General features: G+C 43.5%; 1 protein-coding gene across 9 annotated transcripts in view; it reads left to right on the top strand.

The window, feature by feature from the left end:
* FGD3 (FYVE, RhoGEF and PH domain containing 3) overlaps positions 1 to 18,639 on the top strand; it is a 109,154-nt gene that overhangs the window by 29,946 nt on the left and 60,569 nt on the right. Inside the window, exon 1 of one of the 9 annotated variants that reach the window (XM_064668122.1) lies at positions 140 to 224. The exons of the other annotated variants lie outside the window; for them this stretch is intronic. Coding sequence (XP_064524192.1) covers positions 155 to 224 — 70 coding nt within the window. The 5' untranslated portion in view covers positions 140 to 154. Of the gene's footprint in view, positions 1 to 139; positions 225 to 18,639 lie in introns of those variants that run through there. 9 annotated transcript variants of the gene reach the window in all.

The raw sequence follows: 18,639 nt of genomic DNA, 5'->3' as shown, positions 1-18,639 counted from the left end.
TTTTCTCTGATTCAGCCCAGTCCAAAGTATATAATTTGCTGTACAATTAAGGTGGGATCTAAGAAAGGACATAAGCACCTCCAGAATGAGTTAAGGGTCTGCCTTTCCCACAGTTTCGGAATTGCAAATCTGAAAACTTCTGCTGAGCTCTTCCATGGTCTTGGGGCTTCCTGTGTTCTTCTGGTGTTCCCATGTGGGACAGGGAGCCTGGAGGCTTCTGAAAGGTAATATTTTGGGATGATCCAGCTCAGGAATCTTGTAGATGACTATTTACTTTGGAGAGTAGACATCTTACCTGGAGATCTCTCTCTTAGTGCTGTCTTCTGCCTCCTCTTGGCAGGGTTTCTGGGGTTGGAGAGCCAGTGCTTGTTTTATGCTTGTAACAGCAGCTTGTGTAATCGATAGTGAATTAGTGGAATTACAGGTAGTAGGAGATGTTCTGTGGAGGTGACATTTCGGTGTCAGCAGAGGAGGGTAATTATATACTTCTACATTATCATCATGCTTCTTGATGGGGAAAAAACCTCCACTGTAATTTGGGTCAATGGAAGTAAAAATCACAGCAGTTGTCACTTGTGGCTATGTGAACTTGGAAGCAAAGTATGGTTTCTGTGACATTTTCTGAGAACATATGGATTACTTGCCCTTATGGCAGAGCTGTGGGATGTTTCAGTATTGAGGCCATTGAAAAGTAAGTCCAGTGTGACAATGACTTTGTCTTATTACTCTGTATCCTGACATGAGAACCTGAAGAACCACGTTTTCTTCTTCACACCCGTTAACCTGTTGTTTTGTTTGCTGCTACATGAATAATGTGATGACTTCTTTCAGTTTGGAAAAATGTTGAGTTCTGTCTAATGCTGGGGCTAAATTTTCAAGTCATGTTTAGCAGGAATTATCTGCAACTGGGTAGGATTGTCTCCTTTGAAGAACCACATACCTACGTGACATGGCCTATTTCCCCTTTTCCTCAGTGTTACCTGATGTTATCATTTCAAATAATAGCAAATGTGCAGAAAATCCAGTCCTTTGGAAACTCAGCTCAAGTATCTTGAGAAAAGATTTCATTTGAGCCAGAAGCTCAAACAATGAGATAAATCTATGATGAGAAGAACAAGGTTAGGTTATAGAGATTTTTGTGTTTACATACCTTGCTTTCAAGATTGTTACAGTTAGGAAACATAATGCTAGAGGCAAAAACTTGGAAGTTGTGAATTTAGGAGCAGTTAAAAAACAAAATAAACCTAAATTCACCCTTCCCCTCCCCCCTCAAAAAGCCCAATGACAAACAACAAAAACAAACCCCCTCTTATTCCCAAGGTGGGAGTCGAGCTTGGTGCTTTAAGGAAATCCAAACCTCTAATGTATGAAAATCCAATGGGGATAGGGCAGATTGACACTGGTGATGCCATTACAGCATTCTTGGTACTTAAGGGCCCTGGTGGTGGAAATGAGGCTTTTTACTCCCCCCACTCTCAGCAGTAGTGCTCCCAGAGCTCAGTGACAGTCACCTGAAGTCAAGGTTTTGGTTTTTCCTATTGCCAATTTCTAGGTGGGGAAAGGAAAGAACGTGTGTTTCACTCCTAGAAAACAGGATTAAATTGATTTGTGGTATTTTATTAGGAACAGCCTGGTTTTGCTGTGTGTCAGAGACTGGCACTAGCTTGCAGTGTAATCCTGCTTCTTGGCCCTTCCCAGTAGGTGGGGAGTGTTGGTGTACAGGCTGCTATGAAGGACTGCACCCAAGACTAAAAAATTCTTTCCAACTTACAGGGTCCCACTCATCACCCCTTCAAAAAAGTGAAGACTCCATCATACTGGATAAACTCACAATTCAATGTTAAAATTGAATTCTCTTTTTATAGAGCTGTTGTTCTTTGCCTCACTCCCCCTCAAAAGAAGTTTCTGCCTTTGCAAGTTCCAACAGGAAACCAAAACTGAGCCTTTTCACTTAAGCCTGGGATCAGCTGAAGTTTAATTTCCCCTATAAATGCAGATGTGGCAATAAAAAACCCTTGCCACAAAAATGGTAGAGGTCTGGAAAAAACACTTCACTGAAAAAAAGCTCAAGGTCTTGACCCCTTTGGTTATCAAAGACAAGCTGGTTTAACTTGGGTTGTATTTAGTGAATGAGTGGTAAGAATGGCACGGTTTTAGAAGGTGGGAAGATCAAACTAGTTATTTTCCTTGTCATGTTGACTTTGCTGTTAAGAGGAACAAAGAGTTTTTGAATATTTCTCTCAATACTGCTGATTCCCAGTGACAGCATTTTGGTGCAGAACAAGAGGGTTTGATATTTTTTTCCATCCCATGAGGCAATAATAACGGAGACAAAGTGTTTCTGCTTGCTGGCCTGTTGAGCTGCAGTAAACCATGTCATTCCCAGAGTTTTGCAGAGAGCAGGACCTGTCAGAAGAGCAGCCCTGCCTGTGGTGCCACCCACCCCAGGAGGTGTCTCCGAGCCCAGTTCCACACTCTGCTCCCTGTGGTCTCACTGGCTCCCACCTCAAGTGCAGCTTCCACACCCTGTGCGTGGGATCAGCTGAATAGACTTGGAGTTGGGTCAATTTATTGACCTGACAAACACCTTCTAACTAAGAATAATTCAGTTTGTGTGATTGAGGGAGCAGGGCAGGACGACTCTTTCAGTGGCAGAATGTTAAGTGGGGTATAAAACAGCACCGTTAGTCCCACCACCTGTACCTTGCAGCTGTGCTGAACTCCATCCTTTGGCACAGGATTTACCACTTCTTTCTGCTCTAGGGTGTTTAGTCTGGTTTGTTAAAATCTCCTTTTTTGGAAATACTCCTGTGAGAATCAGAATGAGTGGCAACAGGTACAGCACAGAGAAGACTGAGGGAGCTCCCGTGCTGGTCCTGCCAGGTGTTGAGTTTCCCTTCCAAAGGAGCTGCCCAGTGCTCTTGTGTTCCTTCTGAACAACCTGGATGGAAGAACATGAAGGGCTTCTGGACTGGGCCCTTAAAGAGTTAAATGCACAGAAGTACTAATCAGTGAATATTTAGGTCATGGAGGACTGAGACAGGAGAAAGATGGAACATTATGCTGACAGCCAGGGGGTTTGTGTTGGTAATGAACTGGAGAATATCTTCTTCTAGTAGTAACACCAGCTTTTGACTTTGTAGTGGTACTTTTTGTTGTGTTTGTGTTCTTAGTTGCCCTGCTGTTGCTTAGCAAGAGGTGAGGTGTGCAATGAGTCTCCAGATGGGCTTTCTAGAACCATTACTCGTGTCCTTCATCATGTCCTGCAGCACTAGCTGGAGGTGACTTCCTTATAATAGCAGATATTTTGAAGAGTAAATGTGGGTAATTTGTTGCCTTTTCTGAGGCAATGCTTACAAAATTCAACATCTTACTTTCTGCAGAGCTCTGACCCATAAACCACTCCTCAGCCATGTGGGTAGTCCCAGTTTGAAAACTGTGGGTCAGTGTTTATGTGGTAGCATAATATGTGTTGCAACTGTGAGCAGTGCCCCTGAAATCCATGGCATTACTCATGCTTCTGGCCATGCCCACAGTCAGGCTTGAAAAACTTTAATTTAGCACCCTGGGTAAGGTCTGCAAGGATCAGGTCTGGCCTGTTGTGTCCCAGCAGCTTGGTCTGACTGTGCTTGGCTGCAGCTGTACCTGGTTGAAACAGTTCTTGTCAGGGAGACTTTCCTTCACGCAGAGCCAGGGTAATATACCTGGAAAAGAAGAAGATTTTAAAGTGTGTTGTGAGAAGGGCTGGGTGTCAGTGGTTTGGAGAAGAATCCACTGAGCAGAGCTTGCTGAAAATGCTACATTAGTGGGACCTCTTTTGTTTTATGCTTAGTGTCTGTATTTACATGGGAAAAGCAGGGTGGGAGTGAGTAAGGGACACTGAAACAGTGCTGTAGCAAAAATGGGACTGTATATCCAAAGGGTAAATATTTAGGTTTGGAAATAGGTTTATTTCATGGTTTTGGTCGTGGTGTTAGAATTTGTAACTTGTCATTCAGTGAAAATAACTATCAGTAATACACTTTTCTTTCCCCCTTCTCACTGGGCTTGGCATTTCTGCTTGGTTTCTTGTCTGCCTCAGTAGAGAATTATCTGTATTTTGGAATGAATTGAGTCTTTTTCTTGGTAGTGTTGAGAATTGCACAAACTATACTATTACCATCAATGTTCAAAGGAAATGAAGAGCAACTTTAGTATAGGTGTAAATGCTGAGTAGCTCCCACACCCCCTGAACTGATGATTAGAAAGGGAACTTAAAATGTCAAGGAAATACATATTAATTCACATTAATATGCTAATATTGCCATTAATATGGTAGTTTCTTCTGGTTTCTTATACTCCCAGGGAAGTGGAATTACATGCTTTTTTAAGCTTTAAGGTAAAACCAGATAACATACCCTTTTCTGTGTGCAACAGGAACTTGCATGTCTTCCTGCTTTCAGAATATTTTTTTTGCATGAGTTTTAGCATGGGGTCGATCAAGGAAGAGGAATTGCTGGTTAGACTAAATGGTGGAATCTTTGCACTTGAGAGAGACAAATTGTTCTCAAAATTCAAATGTGGCTGTAGGCTCTTGAAGCAAAGAGCTTTGAGAGAACCTTGAGGAGACCTTTGAATCTGTAACCTTGATTTGAAGGATTGTTCTGTCTCTTCCATGAAAATAAGTAATTTCTACTGTATGGATTTTCTTAGCAGCAGTCTCTTGTGCCTGTTCTGAGCAGGGTATTCTGATATTCTGAGGCAGTGTTTCATTCACTTTTTTCTATTATTCTTTTTAAAAAAAGAAGAAATAGAATCTGACAATCTGGAGCCCTGAAATATTCAGTTGACAGCTAAATTAGCTAATGCATCCTACTTGGGGAAAGAAAAAAAAAGGACCTGAGGGTGTTGGTTGATGAGAAGTTTGACATGAGCCAGCCATGGGCACTGACAGCCCAGAACCCCCCCTGTCCTGGGCTGCATCCCCACAGCGTGGGAGCAGGTGAGGGGGGGAGATCCTGCCCCTCTGCCCTGCTCAGGTGAGACCCCAGCTTAGTGAGACTTCCCTGTGTCCAGCTCTGGGATTTCCAGCAGCACGAGGACGTGGAGCTGCTGGAGCGAGTCCAGAGGATGCCATGGAGATGGGCCAAGGGCTGGAGCCCCTCTGCTCTGGAGCCAGGCTGGGAGAGCTGGGGGGGTTCCCCTGGAGAAGGGGAGGCTCCAGGGAGACCTGAGAGCCCCTTCCAGGGCCTAAAGGGGCTCCAGGAGAGCTGGAGAGGGACTTGGGACAAAGGAAGAGAGAAGACTATTTCAAAGTAGGGAAAATCCTGGGTTTTTTTTTCCTTCATCCTTATGTACTTGGAAACTCTCTCAAATAGTATGTGAATCTGTTTATTAAATTAATGTGAAATGGGTTTTATTTCTAAGCCACTTAATTAAATCTAGGGGGACACTCAAGTCTTTCAGACTGTGTGTCTGCTGCCACTTTCAAATGTGCCCAGGGAGAAGGTCTGAACGCTGCAGGGTCAGGCAGCAGTGGGGTCTGCTGGATGGGGTGGGGCAGATGAGTGGTGGGGGAAAAGGTGTCTTTACTTTAAAGAAAAAGTAGTGGTGAAAAAGTAAATGGTTTAAGAAAATGAAGCTGTGCATATTGGGAACTTCCTACAGACACATTTTCTGCTTCAAACAGTGGTGTCCAGCATTGGCTTACCTTTGACTCAGATACTAAATGGAGCAACCAGAGGAAAAAGGAAGGTGGGAGGAGGTGTCAGAGGGATCCTTACCATGGCAGGGGCTTGGAACTAGATGATTTTTAAGGTCCCTTCCAACCCAAACCATTCTGTGATGACTCTGTGATACATCACATTGTGTCTGTGGTGTTGCTCGTGGTTTTAAGCAATTCTTCAGAATAGCTGATTGAGAGCCTGCATTTAAAATGGGTAGGGTTTCCATCCTTATGTAATTTGTGCTGTGTTTATGGGTCAAAAATCACAGTTCAGTGGGAAAAAAGATAGCTATATTGTGCCAATTAGGAGTTGTCCTGCTGAAGCACATGCCAGCTGCCCTCCTGGATTTTGTGCTCATAAGGTGTGTTTGGAGGTCACCTCTGGAAAGCAAAGAAAAGGAAAGTGAGGACCAAGAACACAAGTTTAAGATGTCACCAACTTAACCAGCATATTTTCAGCAGTAAGGGAGGCAGAAAGAAGACATTGCATGTACTGGTAGGTGAATAATTCCTCTGATGGGTATGGACAGGTCCCTTGCTACATGTGAAGTAGTTCCCTATAACACTGAAAATCATAATTAGGGGGGAAAATGGAAGCATATTGAACATGTGAAGTGCAGCAGGTGTGACCATCAATCCTCTTTAATGTAAAGGAAGTTTGCCTTCAACAAAAAGGAGTATCTTTAACAGGACCTGCAGTAGTTGAAGTGTTTTTCCACCAGCAGGGCTAGCAAGAAGTTACTACAGGATGGTGGCTGCAAATGGCATGATTGAGTTAGCCCAAAACAGGTTTGTGCTGCCAGATCCACCCGAGTTTATGGATTAAAATTTTGATGAGGGAAGTCAAAACATAGGAAGAATTCCGATATATTGTTTGCAGAGATGAGGTAACGATACCTTTGCCATAAGTTTACTTGTAATAATGCTTTTCTTACGTGACAGGAAGGTAGTGCAAAGTGTGCTTGGTGAGCAGATCTCTTCTCCCTCAACAATTCCTGGATCTCTTTGTTGTTTTTGTCAAACCAGTCCTTGTTCTCCTTGAAGGAGAACCCTAAGGATTCTTCAGAGGACTGCTGGATGCTGTTCTTAATATGGTGCCAAAGTGCTTCAGGAGAGGGATCTATAGAGCCTAGTTTGAAGATTTGCCTGGAATCTGTCTCTCACTGTGGCTGATTGGAGATTGTTAACTTGGAGTCTCCTCCTTGGGATACTGCCCCTTTTGGGTTTCAACTTAGGTTTAAGGTTAAGTTTACAGCACACCAGCCGATGGTCTGTTTGGCATTCTGCACTGGGCATCACGCGGGTGTGGTGGACATCACGGACATCTCTCTGTCACACCAAGACATAATCAATGAGGTGCCAATGCTTAGATCTGGGGTGCATCCAGGTTGTCTTCAGACTATCTTTCTGCTGAAAGATAGTATTAGTGATGGTGAGCTGTTGCTCCACACAGAATTCTAGCAGGAGTCGACCATTATCATTGCAGTTTCCAGCACCATGCTTGCCTAATATTCCTTTCCAGGCTTCAAAGTTCTTTCCTACTCTGGCGTTGAAATCACCAAGGAGAATGATCTTATCCTCTGCAGGAACCTTTTGGGTAAGGCGGCGCAGGTCAGTGTAAAATTTATCTTTCTCAGCAGGGTCAGCTTGGAGAGTTGGGGCGTATACACTAAAGAGGACAAGGTGTTGGTTGTTGTGTAGTGGAAGGCGTAGGGAGATAATGCAGTCAGAGTGACCTGTCAGCAGATTTTCGAGTTTAGGGACAATAGAGTTTTTGATCATGAAGCCAACTCCTGAGAGATGCCTTTTGGTTCTGGGCTTACCTGACCAGAAGAGTGTGTAACCAGCACCATGTTCTCTGAGGCTGCCTCATGGAGACGAACTTCACTGAGAGCAGCAATGTCGATGTTGAGACATGACAGTTCATGGGCGATTAGGGCAGAGCGACGCTCAGGACGTCCACTATCCGCAGATACCGTACTGATGGAAGCCTTTTCAACCCAAGGTGACTGAAGGCCCACACCAAGACCTTAAACCATCTTGTCTGGGAGCTGCTTTATGCTGATGACGCCGCCCTTGCTGCCCACACAGAAGCAGCTCTGCAGCGTTTAACATCCTGCCTTGCTGAGGCTGCTGAGCTCTTTGGGCTGGAAGTCAGCTTGAAGAAGACAGAAGTTCTCTATCAACCTGCACCTCAGGAAGTCTTCCTTCATCCCCATATCACCATTGGCCAATCAGAGCTCAAATCAGCCCAGCAGTTTAATTACCCAGGCAGCCTCATCTCCTCGGATGGTGAGATTGACAGAGAGACAGACAACAGGTTGGCAAAGGCATCGAGAGCTTTTGGAAAACTCCATAAAAGGGTTTGGCGTAATAAACACTTGAAGAAAAGCACTAAGATCAGTGTTTACAGAGCCATAGTGCTGTCTGCTCTCTTATATGGATCCGAATCATGGGTCATCTACAGCCACCACCTGCGACTCCTAGAACGCTTCCATCAACGCTGCCTCTGTACAATCCTAAACATCCACTGGTCAGATGATGTGACCAACACATCTGTTCTAGAACAGGCAGCAGTCACAAGTATTGAGGCCATGTTGCTGAGAACACAGCTGTGCTGGGCAGGGCACGTCTCCAGGATGAAGGACCAACCAGGTCCCTAAGATCCTGCTTTATGGGGAACTTGCCACCGGCTGCTGCAAGAGAGGAGCCCCGAAGAGGAGATACAAGGACTGCCTGAAACAACATCTCAGCCTTGGCCATACTGATCACCATGACTGGTCTGCTCTGGCCTCCAATTGGGAGGTCTGGACACACCCCATCTATAACGCTGCTGCTGCCTTTGAGAACGCAGCAGGATCACCCTTGAGGAGAAAAGACAACGCAGAAAGATTTGTGCCTTGCAGAATTTCCCACCTAAGGAGTCTTTCTGCTGTGCCTTTTGCAACCAGACGTGCCTCGAATTGGCCTCTTTAGCCACCAGCGTGTTTGTAACAAACATGGGTAGAGCCCTCCCCAAATCTTCGTTCACGAAGCCCAGCCATGATGACTTGTAATAATAATAATAATGAAAATTAGACTGACCTGAGTGAGTGGACTAGTGATGCCACTTGAGGATACCAGAGTTCACGTGGTTTTATTAAGCTCTGGATGACCCAGCTGCCTTCATGAGTTTTTCACTCAAGTACTTAACTGTTTCTCAACACAGCTAGGCAATTAGATCTTGCAAGAGTACTGTTTTTTCAGGCAATGATAAAATACTGCTTTCTTGTTTATCCTTCACTGCTCATCCCACTATTAATACTTTCTTTGGGGGTGTACATTACATCCCTTCCAAGCTTGGTAATTACATTGTCTGCAGTGTCTGCCCAGTGAGGGCTGTCTGCTGATGAATAGCTGCAATCTCTGGGACTCAAACTCACTTCAGTTCAGCTGTGAAAAATTGGATTTTGGATGTTAATTATCCAAACAAATCAGCAATTGGTTTAAAGCATTGTTAGGGACAAAGCAAAGAATAAATAGCTTCTGCAAAATATGGCATTGTGAATGGTACTGATCCTATCTGCTGTAATTTGCCTGTCTCCCTTTGAAAGCATTATGCAGGAAGAGGAGCTCAGCCTTTGGAGATAATTACCCATAGTGAATATGAGTACTAGCCTGTTTCTTCCTTGATATTAAAAGACAAAAGAAAAATTCATCATGTTGTTCTGTAAAAATAAACAAACAAAAACAAGCTAATTAAAACTCAGCCTGCAGTCCTGCAGCCCTCAAGAGTTTTACCAATTTCAGTGTCTCTGTTCATCATTTTGTGCTGCACAAGTGTTGGCAAGGTGGGAAATCAGTGATGGGACTGTGCTGAAGTAAACTATGTGCTGGGACGAGTTTGGGAGTTGATTTATGTTAGACTGGGGCAATGTGTAGGTATCAAATAAGTGTATAGATGCATATGCACACGCAGAATTTAAACCACACTAACAGCAGCAATGAACCCAGCACACAGATTTATTCTGGTGGTGACAAATGAGGTGAATGCTCATATAAAATGGGGTTTTGGGTTTATAACTAATGAGCATACCCAGACATGTTTTCTGATATAAACAACTTTAGCAGTTTGTTCATCTAAGAAATGCATGTAAATGGTTGTGTGACAGGTGCAAAATCATTAAACCAATTTTACCATTACCCTTTATGGTTTAATAGCCAAAGATTAGGGCCTGAATTATTTATGAATACCTTTCTGCCAAGCCATCTTGTTTTGTTGTCTTGCCTAATCGGATCTGCTCCCTTATCCCTTGCCTGCAAAGTAAATCTGGTTTAGGAACAGTGAAGTGTTAATTCTTACTTGATTCTGGATGAGTGCTGCTTGTGGGAGTTTTATTTTTGCTTAATGGGACTTCGCTGTGTTAAGTTCTTTAAAAGAAATTTCCGTTTTTATTGGAAAGCTGAACATTTGAAAAATCTCTCAGAGTTATTTGCACCACCACCACCATCCCCCGCAACTTAAACCTCTGAGTCAAGTGAGAAAGGAGAATTAAATGCAGCTTCTGCAGTGCAAGATACAGAATCCATTTGTGCTCTTAGAGCCTGGACCTGTTCTCAGGTAGCCTGAAAATGTTAATTGACTTGGGAGTAGTGAAGGAACCAGTACTGGCCTTTGATATGTTTCTGTTGAAGTTGTGGGGGGAATAGGGGTGTTTAATTTTTTTTTCTCTTTTTTTTTTTTTTTATTTGTCCTAAATTAAGGGATGCACTAAACCAAAATAAGAATTTTAACCTAGTAAGGATGCAGGAATGCAACTCTTTGCAGTCAAAATGTGCCAGAACAGTAAGTCACCGTAGCTCAGCTCAGATCCTCAGTCGTTAAAATGCGAGCGCTCAACCTGCCCCAGTTTTGAGCTAAAATGTGTCAGTTTGAGGTTTCTTCTTGTCTCTGATCACAAAGGCAGTGCTGGTAGGTCTGAGGAGGAGGCAGTCATTTGCTCAGCTGCAGTAACTGGGGGTGCCCAGTTAAGCACAATTCTTGGTGCTGCCAGCCATCCCTCCTGCCTGGAATTGGCATCAGAGGGAGAAGCAAGACAGGTTTTTTTTCTTGGTGTTAAATGTTTATAGGCATTTCTTCCCATTGCTTGCTGACCTCTGGAACACTTGTTGCTGATACCCATCTTATGGTGCAGTGTCAGGTGGAATATGGATTTGTATCTAATGAAAATGCAATGAAAAAATTATATTTGGTGCTCACTAGCTGGTGCCACCCTGGGGTGACTGCAGCTCTGAAAGGGTGCAAAGTGCCACCCGTAGGCAAAATAAAGTACTAATTTCTGCAGCCATTTTGCAAGGGAAAATAAAGATCATCAAAGAAGGTTAAACAGGAGCAGAGTATTTCATGTTGTTGTTGGTTCTTACCTACTAGTGCTCCTATGTGAGTCACAGCTTGGCCTTCCCTTTCCTCAGTTCAATATCCTGTTATAACTCACAGTTATTAACTTTTTGTACTGTTTCCAAGCATCATCTGCTTGTTCTAGAGAGTTCCCTACTTACTGGTCTCCTTCTTTCATTGAACAAGGAAAAATTAGACATAAAGAAAAAAATTCAAGCTAGAATAAATTTCTAGATTCCTTACTCCCTGCTTTTCCTGCCACACCCCAGGGAGGCCCAGCGCTATCCTTGTGGATCTGTGCTTCCCTCCCAGGACAGCCCAGGCTCTTTGTGTTGCAGAATGAGTGAGCCAAGGCAGAAATTAGTGTCCTGACTGTGTCCTCGGTGCTGGCTGCAGCCCCTTTGCCGAGGGGATGGGGTGCAGTGTGTTTGGGCTATGTTTGGGATCTCTCAGAAAGGCTGGTTCAAGTTCTGCTTGCGCGGCTTTGCTGTGTCCTCTTGGGCTGTGATTCCGGAGGGCAGGGCTTTCTAGTGTTTTATCTGTCTCTAAAATGTCATGGTGTGATCTAAGTGATAATGGGTTTGCAGTGTGGTGTCTGTCCCTGGGGAGAGAGCAGCTCCTGCCCCGCTGTGCCTGGGCCCTGATGCCCAGATGGTGGTGTCTCTTAATGGATTCGTTTGCATTCTCTTTGAACACCAAAACTGCTTGATTTCACAACCTTTGCCACTTCAGGCGCAGTCATTATGAACCCTACAATCTGCCTTTCAGGTGATTTTTGTTTGGTTAGTTGGTTTTTCTTGTCGTCGTTTAAAAATTTATTTTTTTTCAAATGCCACAACCCAGCAATTTAATTTAACGTTATCATCTGTATTTCCAACAGATCTCTGAGTGGGTTGGAATTTTATGTTGCTTTCCCATAACTTGGCAGGGAAAGAGTAAAACTGTCACAGGTGGCCAGGCCAAACACAGACCAAAAGTATCAGCATGATTAACCCCTGATACAGTTGTTAAATGTAATTACAGTTTAAATTCAATGTACACAAAAAGGCATGTGCCATGCAGCAGGTTTATGTTGAGAAAGGCATAGAGCACAAGATGCCCAGCTAAAGACTACTACATTCCATTAAGTAACTACTACTTCCATTAATCTTCCACAAGGAGTTGCATTTGATACAAAGAATGTGTGACTGGCTTAGGGTAACAAACATTGCATGTCAATCCTCGGTTCTTTTTGCATTGACAAGTTTAATTTGGTGACTACCCAGTACACGTTTTAGTAATCTTACAGTTATGTACATGTCATTTAAAAACATCTGAGAATCCCAGACTGGCTGCTCTGTGAGGAGGAAGAGGGATCTCTTCAGTTGAAGAATGTTTTTTGTAGATACTGGGTTGGGAAAATAGGGCTGTAGGAGTTGCACTCACATATCTGGGCAGGCAGAGAAGAGGAAATACTCTGTGAAGAAGAAATAATCTGTGACCAGACACCTGGACAGATTAGCTTGAATTTTCCATTTGTTTCTAGTTTTATTCTGGTGGTTTTGTCACAAGGCCAGGTTGGGTGGGGCTTGGGGCAGCCTGGTCTGGTGGAAGGTGACCCTGCCCATGGCAGGGGGTTGGAACGAGATAGTCTTCATGGTCCCTTCCAACTCAAGCCATCCTGTGATTCTATAACTGTGCATCTTGCAGTGAACAAAACACAAGATTCTTCCTGACCATTAGAACAAAAGAGCTTTTCAGTTAAAAACCACCACTAAACAATTATTTTGCTCGACAGGTGTGGTTTTTCCTCTGCCACCGTCCATCATAAAACCCGAGCAGAGCATTCCCATTCTGAGGGCACAGCTTCAGCCAAGGAAAGTTGAGATCAGGGCTGGTCCCTCTGAGGGTGTCTCTGTGGGTTGTGTGCAGGAAGGCCGAGGATTGAGGTGGGATGGTCCCACAGCACGTGGTGGGAGGGACAGCTGGGCTGTGGGCACTGGGCCCTGTGCTTGGCTTAACCTAGAAATTACCAGCAGCTTCAGCCTCCCTGCTTGGGTTTTCTGAGGAGGGGCAGGTGAGGAGACATTGCTGGGTGCAGGCTTTGCATATATTTATGAATGCCAGATTTGGATATGGGGGGATGACACCTGGGCTTTCAGCATCTCCTGAGTAGCCTTTGTTTGTCTCTGAGCAGGATTAACGTGGTTTAAGGTGCCTTTGGAGCTGCAACTTCGTGTGATGACAGTCGCCATGTGTTTTGAGGGGTTGCCCATCACGTGCAGAAGGCAACCTCAGTGCCACAGGTGGGGACTGTGTGGCCAGTTGGTGTCACAGTGGATGGGCACCGATGAGTTGGTGTCCACTGGTCACTCACAGAGTGGAGCAGGGTGGGCTGGAGCATCAAGGCATGGTCAGACTTTACTGCAATTCAGGTGTGCACACCCTTGGGGTTTGTTTGTTTGTTTCTTTTCTTTTTTGAGAGGGCTGGTGGTATCTGCTGACACTGAGCAGTGTGCTGCCAAGGAAGCACCAAGTATCCCAGGGAATCTGGAGATGTACTAGTGTTCCTATTTTATTGTTTATTGATTGATGCTAACTCCAGTTCTCACTTCTCTGAAAAGGTGTCTTGTTCATCTCCTTGTGACCTGACCTTGGCAGCAGTTAAAGCTCACTGAAGCCAATATATCCTAATATATCTGAAAAAACTCAAACCAAACAAAAATCATTTATCCACAACCTGTGATTGATTGGATCGCGATGATATAACTAAAATATGCTTTCATTGCATATGGTGATTTTGATACTCTTATGATTGTAAGAGCTCAGGATTCTAAATTCATTACAAGAGTCATTCATTATCTGAAATAATCTTGTAATGATATTTTCTTTTAGTTTTTTTTCTACAGTGAAAATTCTTTGCATTTTTCTTAACAGCATGTAAATTTCTGTAGTGGCTTTTTTTATTTAATCCCTCCAGTCATCCTTCCTCAATAATGCAGCTTTACCAGCAAGCATGCATTGTATGCACTGAGATTTCTCCATCAATAAAAGAATAATATGGACTAATGATTCAGAAATTTCATGGAAACCAGTGATTATTGAGACAGTGACTGTCATATGTGCTGTTTTATGCAATAACATTTTAAACACAAATATTCAGACATCTCCTGTGCAAGTAACATGGTTTGTAATTATTCCTCTTAGCTATACATTTATATTTGAAAGTGCTAGTTGCCAGTTGCATTTCATGTAATGATAGACCCAATTCTCTCTTAGTTTACTTCAGAATTGAAAGCTGTCACCTAAGGGAGGGAAAATGTTTATTTTCACAGCATCAATCTGAATGCATATTTAGGGTTAATGGTCTGATTCTGAAAAGGTTACCTGTTTTATGTTCAGCTTGAGCTTCCAATTGCTTAAAAATTTCTTTAAAATCATTGCTGGCAGAGCAATGCAATTATGAAGTGTGATATGTTTTGTCTTCAGAATGAAGATTGAGCAGTCAGTCACAAGGATTGTGTTGTGATTTATAACTGTTGTCCCAAATAATAACCTGAGTGCTTGCAAAACGTCCTTGTTTTCACATCTAGTGATGATGGATTGGATGAAAGTACAATTACAGATAACAGGAGAGATGAAACGGCTGCTACAGATACAAGGAATTAACTGAAGTTTTGTTGGAAAACTAATATTAGTTCCTTTTACTGCAGCTTTCCTTTGTACTCTATTTGCAGGCATTTGAGCTGGTGTTACTTTCTTTGGAGCTTGCCAGACTGAAATAAATATAAAGGATGCTTTATCCTATTCTTTGTCCGCTCTGGGGTCTGAAATAGTGGAGCCAGTTCAGTGCTTTTCTGTCTCTTCACTTCATTTATCTGCGTGTGGTTCTCATGGACACCTTTAACCTTTTCCAGGTTCTTTTTCTTGCTCTCACTTTGGACCTTGGAGGCTGTGGATCCTAGAGTGAGGAAGCATTGATTTAGGCTAAGGAGATGGTCGTGCAAGGGAAATCATGCTTTGCTCTCAGCTGCTCCATCTGCAGAGCACAGACTGTGCTCGTGTGTCCCCTCAGAGTTGGCAGTGACGTGGAGTTTGACCTCAGGAGCAGCTGTGGGATAACCTGGGGGTGATAACCTGGGTGTGTGGGTCTGGTGGAGCAGGTGCAGAGACTGGGGCTGCAGAGATGGGGTAAAGACTGTTCTATAGTCAGCTGAGAAGCCACTACAGTGGCCTGTGGACCTTTGGTCCTCATCATACGCTGCTTAAAGTCTCCAAAAAGCATCCACTCGCCATGGCTGGACCCCTCCACAGCTTCCCTTGCTTGCACTGACTTTGCAGTTGCTCTGTGGGATTGCTTTGTTGGATATTTCCAACATGAGGAAGGCATCAGGAAATGGCACAGGACTAGGGATGCTTTTGCTTTCAGCCTCTCAGTGCTGTCCAGGCTCTCAAAGGCTTCTCCAAACTGTGACTGCTGCCGTGGCCCCACGTGGCACCTGATCATCCAGTCTGTGCAGCCGAGGGACCACAGCAACCTGTCTGCTCCTCTGCAGTTCCTACCCGTGTTTGGCCTCATCAGTCAGAAATAAAGTGTTTTTTCTGCTTCCTTTGCTCAAAAAAGGGGTTTCTTACTGCTGAGAACCTTATTTATTGAGAATTTACATTGTTCTTTTGTTACATTTGTATTAAATGGGGGGAGGGATTATTATAGATGTCATATAGTAATATGTTTGTCCATGCTTGGAGCTGGTCAAACCAGGTTCTGAGCAGCCTGATCTGCTCTGCTTTGAACAGAGGGATTGGACTGGGTGATCTTCCCAAGCCCCTTCCAACCTCAAAGACTCTGTGGCTTGGTCCTTTTCTGTAAAAGCCTTAAACTTCAAGCAGGGAGTTACTCAGCCACACTAGAGAGCTGAAATATGTTTTCTTTTAGTGATTATTGTGAAATTGCTCTGGATTTTTAAATGTGCAGCTCTGCTGTCAAAACAGTATAAAAATACCCACTGTGCTTTTCAGTAATGAAGTTGAATTTTCTTGACTTCTGCAGTGTGGAGTGACAGCACGTTGTGGTCACACAGAAAAGATAGTCCTGCCCTGCAGAGTTCACTTCTGTAGCACAGAACCTGAGCTGGTTTTACATACTTTTATTTAGTACCTAAATAAAGGCTTTTAAATGAGTAGAGGCTAATTATTGGTTTACTAAAACTAATAAAACAATTGAAGATTATAAGAGAAAGCCAGTTGTTGGGACACTGTTGGATATGCATTATATTGCCATTAAATCTTAAGTGGAGGATAATTTTTACTCTCCTTGCTGGTTAAATGAGGTTTTTCACGTTGCAGTGTGTGCCATTAAGAAGATGCACAAGCACATCAACTGAGCAGTGAGAGATCCTTGCATGCTGCTTTTGTCATTAGCAAAAACAATTTAATAAGCTTCTAGTAAAAGGAGAAGTGAAGCACGTGAAGCCTTTTTTATGACATGGTTTTGAATGAAGGATGGAATCTCAGTCATAGGACTAGATTGGACTGTTTCTCACCTCTTTAGCTGTTAAATCACTGGAAGGAGGGCAGTATAATTCTTTTCCCTCTTTTTCTTCCCTGTCCCTTCCCAATTCTGTGAATTGGAGATCTGCCATCTTTCTCTTTGTTCTTGGGAGAGAATCCCAAGAGTAAATCATCAAGCTGCAGGTAACCTGAAAGGAACAAATTGAAATGGCCTTGGCTGTGATTATTTGTTTGTGATATAAATCTCTTTGAGTTTTTACAGTAATGGATTGTTCTGTGTTGCAATTTCTGTGTTAAAGCAGTGCAGATGTGAAGTCCCAGCTGTGTTATTAGCCTGAAATATGTTCTTTGCTTTGCATAATCAGTGTAAATATTAAATTAGGATTCTTTCATCATAATGGAAAACCTGTTACTTGTCAAGGGAAAAGGAAAAAAGCAGGCTCTCTGCATCATCAGAGGAAATTCTCAGGAATGCTGAATAAGGATTCTGCCTGCATCCCTTCATGGGGGCCCAGCGTGTGCATCTTAGAGGAGAGACTGTGTTGCAGACGTCTGGCATCACTGAGGGCTTGTCTGGGGTTGTCAGATAGACAAAATAATAGCTTGAACTTAGGAAATCCATGGTGAGAATGCATTTACAGTTGCAGCTGCACACTGCACCTCATGCTCAGTGGCCTTTTGGCTGATCCCTGGGGACACTGCATAGGAATCAGACTGTTCTGTGTGGGGTGTTCCCTTCTGGGACACCATGCTGACCCTGGCTGAGCATCCCCATGTCATGCAGGAGGCAGCCAGGCTAAACCTGGAGACCAGAGCTAAACTGAGTTAATAACCAGAAAAAATGAGATGAGAAGCCAGTTTGGATGGGGAGGAGGCAGAGGGAGGGAAAGGTAAGTTGAAACGCTGGTGCTGTGCTCAAGGACCCCACAGTGGTGGTGTGCAGGGCTCAACCTGTGAGTCAGAGAAATGCCCCTGCTTGTGATCACCTGGCTAGAACAAGAAGTGTGAGGGTAAAATTATGATGAGAAATGCTTGGCTGTAAATGAGATTTCCCCAGACAGTGTTCTAGTCTGTGTCATGTGCTTACCTTAATTTTTTGTCTGGGCACGTTATCTGGCCAATACTCAATCCTGAAATCAGGAATAAATTAGGGAGAAGGGGCCATTATCTTCCATCTTCAGTTAAAATTTTTGCAAAAGGGAAACACAAAGCAAAAGAAGGTCTTACGAATTAATGAATTCCGGGTTTCGTGTTAATTGTAATGAAATATGGGAATGAAAATCCAGTTCTCCTTCCCTCTTCTAAATTAGGCACCTGCAACAACTTGAGCTGGACTTTGACATCTGGACCTTGACTGCTTCAGAAACTAAGTCTTGAAATCTGGCGCTGAAGTTAAACAAGTTCCTTTGCATTTCAGAACACAAAAGTAGGGCAAGACTTGTCTGCACTAAAGAGATGAGTCTGGCTGCTCCTCTCTTCTTGCCTTCCTTTCTCTTGCAGAGGAACAGTGTGTGACAGCCCTGTCTGATGGCTGAATCTCCTGATGTGCACTGTGAGCAGCATTCTGGCAGGGCTTTTGTCACCTGCAGTGTCAGACTGGCTGACATCTGCCCCAGGCTCCTTCTCCTTTACTTTGTGACTCTTTATGCCTCAGTCTTTATATGTCATTTAACCTGCTTTCCTTACGAGATGGAAGAATCTCGGGGGGGGGTTTCTATTCTACCTTTGATCTTGGTGTCACAGAAAGTTACTGTGCTGATTGTTTTAGCCTGGAGTAATTAAATTATGCCATTGGGGGGTGGGGAGAGTCAGCTAAATGCTTCCTCCCAAAGAATGAGCTTTTCAAAGCCTGTCCATTTTACTTTGTTAAATCACAGAAGTTTGTAACTGCCTTCCAGGTACAGGGAGCTGCTGTTCAGTATCCCCCCTCTGTGCCTTTATGAAGAGTGTGCTGAGTGTAAATATTGAGAAAACTATAGCTAAATTCAGGAATTTACTTATCACTAAACAATCTACAACACTAGGCTGAGAGAGAATGTTTTTTCAGATTGGAAGTCTGTTTCCTGTG

This window comes from Pseudopipra pipra, chromosome 11, assembly GCF_036250125.1.
Source record: "Pseudopipra pipra isolate bDixPip1 chromosome 11, bDixPip1.hap1, whole genome shotgun sequence".
Classification (NCBI taxonomy): Eukaryota; Metazoa; Chordata; class Aves; order Passeriformes; family Pipridae; genus Pseudopipra; species Pseudopipra pipra.
This window is presented reverse-complemented; position numbering and strand designations above follow the sequence as displayed.